This window comes from Ascidiella aspersa, chromosome 3, assembly GCF_963924565.1.
Source record: "Ascidiella aspersa chromosome 3, kaAscAspe10.2, whole genome shotgun sequence".
In the NCBI taxonomy this organism is placed as follows: Eukaryota; Metazoa; Chordata; class Ascidiacea; order Phlebobranchia; family Ascidiidae; genus Ascidiella; species Ascidiella aspersa.
Window position 1 is genome coordinate 34,487,908 of NC_139449.1, and position 10,297 is coordinate 34,498,204.

General features: G+C 32.7%; 1 protein-coding gene across 1 annotated transcript; it reads right to left on the reverse strand.

The window, feature by feature from the left end:
- Positions 1 to 4,922: 4,922 nt before the first annotated feature.
- LOC146162660 (receptor-interacting serine/threonine-protein kinase 1-like) lies at positions 4,923 to 10,029 on the reverse strand. The gene is made up of 6 exons (XM_083385267.1): positions 10,018 to 10,029; positions 8,696 to 8,886; positions 7,262 to 7,711; positions 6,717 to 6,955; positions 5,990 to 6,133; positions 4,923 to 5,095 (listed from the first exon to the last, which is right to left on the reverse strand). The coding sequence occupies exons 1-6, from the start codon at positions 10,027 to 10,029 to the stop codon at positions 4,923 to 4,925; spliced, it is 1,209 nt and encodes a 402-aa protein (XP_083241393.1).
- Between the last annotated feature and the right edge of the window lie 268 nt (positions 10,030 to 10,297).

Sequence of the window (10,297 nt, forward strand, 5' to 3'; positions counted from 1 at the left end):
GGCATAAACAGTTTAATGCAGTATATATAGATTTTGGGGGATGTATAGCACGGTGGCACTATGATGCTACAATGAGCAAAAGTAAAAAAATACTCCTAAGCACACCATTTTTTAAAACACATTACAGTGAATGTGAAAGTTATCAAGAGTCGTTTAAGGAGGCAGTCCATGAGCCAACACAAAAAAGATCAAAACTGAAGAAACTGCCTCAGTGTTTTAAAGTGCATATTGTCAGTGTAGCGATAGTCAGGTTCTTGAAAATATGTAAATTCAAAAAATTCAGCATAGCTCTGCTTTTAATAAATACAGTTCACAGTGCAGCAAGAACATGTCTCGCAAGTATTGCAATATGATTGTTGTGTATGGTTGGGTGTATTTCCAGTAGCTGTGTTAAACTATATTATAGCACAAGAGTCCATCATGGAAAGTATGACAAGTGCACCCACAATTATTTTTAACAGACTAGACCAGCGTTTCTCAACCGGTGCGCCCGGCGCACTGGTGCGCCATGGAAGGCTGCCAGGTGCGCCGCGAGCAAAAGGAAAAAATAATGTAGGTCCTATTATATAAAACATATTTTTTACTTTCCAATTAACTTAGCTCATTGATTTCACAAGGCTTTCAAGTGGAAAACTCAATAAGCCTACAAAGCAGCAATATCTAAATCATATAATTAATCTATAACAGGCTTCCATAGTTGGCCTATTAAGACCACCGAAAAAATAAATATTCGCAGTACTAACCACGACAGAATAAGATCTAAAATAGTCTAGATAAGACCTAAACATGTCAAAATAAGTCCAAAATTAATCGGAATAAGACTTAAATGGACAAAATAACGTCTTCAGTCTTAAACACTGGAGTCCCTTTAAAGATATGCAACTATTAAACAATATTTGAAAAATTGCAGTAAGAGAAATACCGGGTACACCTAAAAAAATTCTCGCTCGCTTCGCTCACAAGGTGCGCCGCCACGTTTTCATACATCTTTAGGTGTGCCACCAAGTCAAAAGGTTAAGAAACACTGGACTAGACCTTCAACCCTTGAAAATGAATATAATAGCAGTTTTTCAACAAATTATATTGGCGGGTGCAGTTTTGACCTTAGTTGCATCAGGTCACCCCAAATTTTCTGGCAGTGCAATCGCAAGATTTCATCAAAATCTGTCATATTTTCCATACGGGACAAGGGCGATGGCGGGTAAGCTAGTCAGTTGCTGACTTTGGCTCGGGGGAAAACGAAATATGCCAGGACAGTTTTAAACTAAGATTTGGTCTATTTACGCACAGCGCACAAGTTATAATTACAAATATGTTGGCTCGCCACATGTTTAGACCTGGGCAACTAGACAAGCCACAAAAAATGATTGTTTAAACGGCTGTGTTTCTTGATAAGTGATAGGTCCAGACTAGTGAAAACAGTTAAATACTAATAAAAATGTGACCGAACGTTGGCGGTAGTCAGGTCACAGACTCGTTCTGCAGGTATAGCGTTATTTGAGTAACAAAGCCCTTTACTATACATTAGGCTGCCCAAAACGGTAGTAAAGACTAGTAAGCAACCATCTTGTATAGGTTAGATTGCGCCTAACATTTTCAACAATATATTATTGCTGCAATGCAATAACAGGGAAAGCTACTTACAGGCAGTGGCTCTGCAGGCTACATGACACCCTCAGGGCCGAATATAATACACTTTATCATGACTAAAACATAGCTGACAGGAAATGTTAACTGATCAGGAATCAGGTAATTACTTTTTGCCTTTATTCATAATTTTTAAAACCGTGCTGACAGAAAGACAACTTTTTAAGCTGAATTGAAGTTTTTTAGCTTTACGGTCGCTACAAATGGAGAGTCCCCTTATACGAGAGTATAAGTTTTAAAAAAATATTAAAAATTTTACATTTTCGTATTTCCTAGTTATTCATAAACTAAATATATTTTTGCTGTTTTTATTCTTTATTACTTAAGTAGTTCATCTTTGCATCATTCTCGGGTGAAATCGTTACCTTTGTGTAATAAAAAAGCAAAATATTGCGTTTCTCTATAGCCGCTTGCCAGTAAATCACATTCACGAAGATTCGTGAGTGCTATGAACCGAGTGGAATAAGCTGTTGGCATAAAGCAGGCAAGTTTACCCACCAGTGGGTCAGTGGACATCCACGGGACTGCTTTAAGGCCGCAGAAGTGAAATTATAAGACGGCTTGAAGCGACCCAAACGAGTCGGATCGGGTGAAAAATTTGTGGTTTTGAAACTCATTGAATTTTTTTTCGAAACAATGGAAAATATAGTTTGTTTATTTTTTTGCTCTTGTCTAGAATCGTACATTTTCGTCCGGTGGTTTGTATTAATATTACTAACATTATTTTATCTTACTAATATTATTTGTGTTATGGGTCCAGTATTATTATTATATTTATTTATTTATGACAATTTCACTTCCACAAAATTTTTTTTTACTGTAAAAAAAAGTGGTTGGATTCTAGACGAGCGCTCTCTAAACTTAATTTATTCTACTTACAGAGTTTGCAGAAATTCAATTTAACCCTAAATTGTTCCTGTTTAAAGAAATCAATCAAATTTCAAGTTTTACATTTAATAAAGTTATTCTAAATCTTTGATTTATACAACTTTGATTTTTAATAATATAATTTTAAATCAACTACAAACAAATAAAATGAAGTAACATAAGTTAAGTAAGAAATTAATCAATTCTTTACATAATTTTACACTTTTTAGTTTCTGCTTTTGATTTGCTTTTTCTCAAATTGTTTTCAGCTTTTTCAATCGATTTCTTCTTTTTTTCTTCGCTTGAAAAATCCTCGACTTTCTTTTTTGCTTCCAGAGCTCGCTCGTAATATTTCAGTGCATCAGTGAACCGCGAGGTTTTCTCACACACTCGACCGAGGTTGTTTAAACAGATTGCGTAAACCCGATGCTTGGAAGCTTCGAGGCCGAAAGTTTTTTCGAGTGAAGAAATTGCTTTTTTCAAACTTCGCTTCCGACTTTCCAGATCGTCGATTAAACTTTCGCTCCATTCGATGTAATGCAAACACCAAGCCAAATTTAAAACTCAAAACTTTTCGCCGATGTTTTGCTTCTGTTCGATCTTCAGCTGCAGGTCACGCATCAGTGGAAGCACGTGATCGCGCACAATGGGTGTCATTGTGACGTCACTTTCAATCATCTGTTCATTTGTCCACTTCAACTCCCCAGCACAAAACCTAATTCCCCCAACTGCTTTCTTCGGATTCTTGTAATTTGCGGAAATAATTGAAGATATTTGCAAAAATAAAACCGATTCCAAAGATTTCTTCTCTTCTCTCAGTTTGATTCCAAGTTTCCGAAATTTCTTCGCTGTTCGTTCCACTTGACCTTGGAGGAGCTGATGAAGGTCACCTGCGACTCGATTCGCTTCTTCATACTTTTTTTCTCGCACCAAGGTCACATATTGTTGGACAAGGTCATGAGCAGATTCATCTCCATCTGATTTTCAGTAAAATGACAAAATGATTTATTTTTCCAAATTAACTGATTGTTTTTTAAAAAACAGAAGGATTTACCTTAAAAATATATATATAATAATGATATACATTTCTAAACATTGAACTGTAAAGAATAAAAGTTTATCTTGTGATCTTATTAATTTGGATCTAAATATCCTAAAAATTGAATAAAAAAAATTCAAAGCTAAATAAAATTTGACTCGATGACATTTTTTAGCAAAAAACAAAACTTGCTCGCTTGTACATTCCCACGCATTATATCGGCAAATGACACGAGCAAATACACGGCAATACTGTTTTTCAAAGATTAACAAAATAGTAAAAAATTGCTACAAAACAGTTTTCATTCTGGATGAAAGATACTTGATTTTTATTCTGGAGCGCTGCACGATAATCTGCTGTTGGCTGACCAAAAAGATTTAAGTCCAGTTGAGTCATTTGTCGAAAAGGCTAAGTCGAATTGAGGCACTTTGGTTGAAAGTCTTAATTTAACTCAAGTCATTTAAAAACAGTGACTTAAGTCAAGTCATTCACTTAAAAAAGAAACAAATAACAATTTTATAGATATAGGCTAAAACTTTATTTAACAATATATTTTTTTTCCGATATTTTTGGACCTAATTAATTTCTAAAAATTTAATCACATCTTAATTTGACATTTTCTGCAAAAATCAAAACTCGCGTTTTTTGGCAAAAAATTAAAAACCTTTTATTTTTAAATCTTGTTTTACCACAAAGTGTTTCCAATTATTATAAAAATATTTTTTTAATTAATAGGGGAACATTTAAAGCAAACCAATTTAACAATAATTGTAAGTTTGTATAGCTTAAAATAAAAAACTTCTACCATCCAAGAAGTTATATTTGCACTAAAAATCACGACATTTCTATTAATTAAAGAAAATCTGAAACATACGTAATGTTCTTCACTTTAAAGGGTAGCAATATTCATTAAAAGGATTTCGTGAAGTTGAAAAATATTGCTCACCCACATATTTGAACCAAACGCCATTTTTTAAGCTACATTTTTTTTCACATGTTTAAAACTTAGGTTTAATATAAATACAGACATATTTACCTCACAATGAAACTCGAAACTATATTTGTTTTTTTTCCGCAATAGTTTGAATTTCAAATCAACCATCTGAAAACTATAAAAATACTTTTCCATGATAGATATATCTCACCTTCCAGAAATGAGTGCAATGTAGTTGAAGTTAAGGCGGCATCATCAATCGGAGTGCTACTTTGTGCCACAAGCAGAGGAGATGAACTAGATGTGACGTCATCGGTTGAAGAGGATGGAAAAATAGAACTCCCAGTTGCTGGAGATAAAATAAGTAATATGATTGTTGGCTTTATAAAATGAAAATCTGGTTTAAAACTCTGTGGTGCACAGGTTCCAAAAAAATCAATGTACTACTTGATATACCTCACCTTGCTGAAATGCAGTTGAAGTTGATGGCTCATCTTGAAGGGCAGAAATAACTGCTTTCTGTGACGATGAAGTTGAGGCGGCATCATCAATTGTAATGCTACTTTGTGCCACAAGCGGAGAAAATGAAAAAATAGAACCATCAGTTGCTGGAGATAAAATAAGTAACATGGTTATAAGCATGTTTAAATGAAGAACTTGTTGTATATTTTATTTTATGCTACATAATTGTATAGGTTGACAATATTATATGTAAAACGTTATGGTGTTTTTTTATTTGTATATATATATATATATATATGTATACAAAAAGTATGAATAACGATATACACATTTGCTCCCTTCTATGTAGTCAAACTGACCAATGATTATCTTAAACATTAGTACATGTAATTTTGTAGGAGGAATTACTAAAATCAGTGGGCCTATCAGTTATTTCCATACAAGCAAGGCAAGGATGGAAGAAATTTATATAAATTAACTGAATTGGATATAATTTTACTATTTCATATAGAGCCAATTTTGAATCTATGACGCGGCTCATATAACATGTTTTAGAAACGCAATTAGCTTACAGGCAAAACACAGCCCAATCTGAAAATGACGATGTCGTAAATGTGCTGTATAAATACCTAGCGTCAGGCAAAAATTAGGCACCCTATAAAAATGACTATGCTTTTAAAAATCTATGGGACTTTACTTAGAATTTATATGCAGTATGTGTTATAATTTTGCATATCTAAAGTGTCAGTTAACTTGGTTTCTTGTCGCTAATATACTATTTAATTTTACAGTTTAATCCTATATTCAAAAAATAAACAGAATTTTAGCTAAGCAGTCCAATAACATCACAACTTATGTTAATCTAATTTAAATAAATATTAATAATGCTCAAAGTAATAAAATAAATAAAACGTTATACCTTCCTTGTTTGTAAAAAAAAATTATGTAATGTGACTGTTGGGTGCGTATTTCTTTTACCAAAAATCAATATATCGGTAACAAAATTCAGCATTAGTTTTAAACTTAAAAGCACACAATACCTGAAACAAAGTTTCTCGTAAAGTTTGATAACTTTGTCTGAGATGAAGGAGGTCTTTGCTTCTGCTTTAGAAGAAGGGTAGCAATTATTTTATTCTCTTCTTTCACCAGGTTTTCATCAATGGAGATGTCCAGCATTTTTTTGGCTATAAAGTCAAAGATGTCAATAAAACGTTTTTTTTTAAGATTTTGAATTTTCTGATAAAATTGTATCCAATAGTCTTATCCAGTTGGGTAAATCACTGGGGAATGATGTTTAACTTGAAATGATATGATAGAGAATATTGGTAAATGTTAAGTAAAATCTGTACAAATCTCTTTTTGTACGACAGCAAATATATTTACTTAAAATACCTTTAGATTTCAGACACTGCTTATTAATTCAGCATTTTGTTTTAATGTGTATACTAAGTTTAATCAATATAACAAAAATACATTTTGACCATTTTATTAGCAGCTTGTACAACTTAAGTTTGTTTAGATATAGCACTAACATCAATGGTAAAATCAAGATATCTATATGTTACCTGTTCTAGTATGTAGTGTTAATTTAATATGTCAGTGTTTGCTTATATATTTTAGCTAACCCCCAATTTTAAACAGGTTTAGACAAACAACATGTGCTGTAAATTTAGTTGTAATGTATATGGATATTATATATATATATATACCTTGTTTTACCAATTTAAGTGGTGCAAGATATTATAAATGTTTTGCAATTATTTATACCATTGAGAGCAGTAGGCCTTTCTGCAGGATCTTCTTTCCAGCAAGATTTCATCAAATCAATTAAAACCGAGGCGATTTTCTTATCACCATCAGTTGTCAAAGATGCTTCCACGGCTTCAACTTTGTCCAACTCTGGTCTTAATCCTCCCAAGATAGCATTAGTGAGAATTTCTGGTCGACATGTTGCTCCTTCATAAACCCTTCTTCTTGTTACCAGTTCATAGAAAACCATCCCAACACTGTTTAACAAATGACATTATAAATATTTTTTAAAAGGTTAGTTGACTTTTGTTTTGTTGGTATGTTGTATTTTAGTGCAAGGCAATACTTAATTTGGTATACAGTGTATTATTGACAAAGATATGCCAGTAGTTTTGCCATTATTGAAGATAGTGTATCATTTTTAGATAAACTTCTTACACTGATAGGACACAGTAGTATTAACATGAACGGCCTTTTTCAGTCTGCTATCAACATATGTCCTCACATACCAAATTATTGTATTGCAGTTTGTTAAATTCTTAAATCTTACTGCTCATGTTTACCTAAACATGTCCGAAAAAGTTCCTGCTTGTTTTCCCTTAAGTACTTCAGGAGCTGCATAGTATAATGTGTGTTGCTTGGTTGGAGTTATATCCAATGTTGTGGACATCATGTTGGTGGCTTTGATAATATTTACTGACCCAAAATCAGCCAATTTTACATTCAGGTCCACATCAAGTAAAATATTGTCTGGTTTAATATCGCCATGGTAATATTGTCTATCACCTGGATAGTTGTGAAGGTAGCAAAGAGCTGACATAGTTTGTTGTGCAATTGATAGCCTGGAAGACCATGGTACTTCATGAACAGATTTCAGCAATCCATCCAAATTTCCACATTTGACATACTCGAGGATAATAGCAATGTGGTTGTCATTCCATTGTGAAAAGCCATGAATTTGTACAATGTTCTCGTGTTCTATGCGAACCAGTACTTCAGCTTCTCTTTTTACACTGAAACAATTTGAGATTTGGGTTCTTAATTCATTTAACAAATCAAGTAGATATGTAAAAAAATATTCTCATGGATTCAATTGCATGAAGGCTGTTTCTGTTTTTTTAAAAACAATTTAAACTTGGATGCTTATAATGTTGGTCAATATTGTATATAATTTATTATTTAGGACTCTATGTAAATCTGATGATTTCAGTCATTAGGTGGCCATAGTTTTTGTTTTAAACACACATGCCAAGCAAAGTTATATGTAATTAGTTTTGCTAAAAACTAAGCTTTTTTTACGTACTTTCTAGATAAATGGAGGTTAACGTGTTTTTTCTTATAACATTTCATCCATTAACATTTAGGAAGTGGCAATTTAACCGGAGTGCTCTTTCAGCTTGCACTAAAACGTGATTATTTATTGATTTGGATTAGGGTTGGTGTTTGTATTAGATTTAATTCTCTGAGTTTTGCATAATGTGAATGATTTTTTTGGAAATCCATTTAAATTACTTTGTTAGCCGGGTAAATAGCCCCAGGAGGTGCCTATAGGCTATTTAACCGATCGCTCTTATGCTTGCACATCTGTTAGTGATTATTATGTTGATTTGAACTACTTTGATGTCAAGGTAAAAAGCTTCTTCCTAATATTTATAGCATTTCTTGTGTTGTGCTGCCTATTTATATGTTCTATATTTACAGTTTATGTGCAAAATGACTATGAACCAAGATCGCATTGCGCTTAACTAATTTATTTATTGACATCAATTATTGAGTAAATTAAATTTATTGTATTCTTCTAACATCCTGTTGATTTTATTCTGTATAGTGTTGGTATTAGTTTAAGGGCTGCAATCTGCCAACTCAAAGCATACTTTTTATGTTTATTAACTTTGTATCTTACCAAGTTGCCTTGTGCGGTTGTGTGATGTGCAGCAATGTTCAAAATTCAGACAAATTAGTAAAGGCTATATAAAATAAATGCATAAAAACGTTACCTGTTGATGTGATGATGTATTTCTTCTTTCGAGCCAGAAATTACAAAACATTTTGTTACAATTTCTCCAAGCTCATTATGTTGGCAAATTCTAACAGAGCCATGACCTCCGCATCCGACATAGTCTTTTTCATTTGAGCTAGTTAAAAGTTCACTTGCGTCAATAACTTTCAATTTGGAAGAAAACGGTATCTAAAAATAGCAAACAAATAAAGATGACAGAACTTTTAGAATTACAAAGTTTCATGCTTGCAAACTATCAAATAAATTGGCATTTGTAAGCAGTATTTAGTATTTTTTATTTATTAAAAGACTTCGCGAGATAATTGCTTTTATTTGATTGAATCGAAAACAAATTTTGACACGTTATTAAACATTACAATAGATATAGAAATTCCCAAAAGCAGCCTTGTTACTCTGCATTTCTGTTTGTTTGCAGTACGATTAGTCGCACACCCGGACAACATTTAACTTTTGTCTAACATATAATAATTGCTTCCTTATATAGCTCAGAGATTATTTAACAAAATCATCAAAAAATAATGCGTTGAAAGTTGTCAAGCTATTGAGTAGTGAAGGGCTATTTATCTGGACACAAAAGTAGTTCAAATCAACATATAATCATCAACAGGTGCAAGCGTAAAAAGGACCATCCCGGCAATTAGCCTATAGGCGCCTTCAGAGGCGATCTACACAACTAGCCAAGTAATTTAAATCAATTTTGAGTAATGCATGAAAATTATGCAAAATTCTGGAATTTAAATTTAATACTACTATCAGATTCAAAACCTTGGACATTGCGTGGGTAGATGATTTCAGAGTTGAAAATTGCACGGTTGGAATAAAGTTTCTGCTAGAATTCATGCATTATTTGGAAAATTTGCACCACCGAAAATTTAGTTTTAGTGACTTTTAAGAGTGCAACAGGCCTAACTTTCCAACCTGGCTTCCATTGACCAACAACATCACCAAAAGCACTAATTGTGTTTTGAAGGCAAAACAATAAATTCCCTTTAACTATATGTTCATAGTGTTCAGGTTTGTGGGCGAATGATTAGGTACTTTCTAATTTTTCCTTTAAACAATATTTGTGATTCGCCCCTGTTTCCACTCAACAAGCTGATTTGTTGTTTAGTTCTCATTGGGGTAGAAATAATTTTTTTCAAAAACCATAATACAATACTGACGTAAAACAAATCTATTCATGCCATGTTATTATTACCATTAGGCCTACCATATTTGTCTTGAATATTAAAAACCAAATATTTTTTGTTTCCGGCAATTGTGAGCCTCAAATAAACTGCTTGTTACTGAAATGCTTACCAGTTTTTTCATTTTGTATTATACTTTAAATACTCGGATTGAAGTATTTTTTGCAACAAATTCAGGTGTTAAACATGTATGTAGGTGGATTATAACTGTTACCGAAAACATATTTTTGTAAGTAATTATAACCGCAAATCACTGAATTGTGTTGGTAAAATATAAAACTTTATCTAATCTAAAGCAAAGTTGAAGATTTTCGCCATAGAACTATTTAAATTTCCGCTTTTTTAGGCCAGCGTTAGTCAAATAAAACACTTCCGCATAATTGCTTGATTGC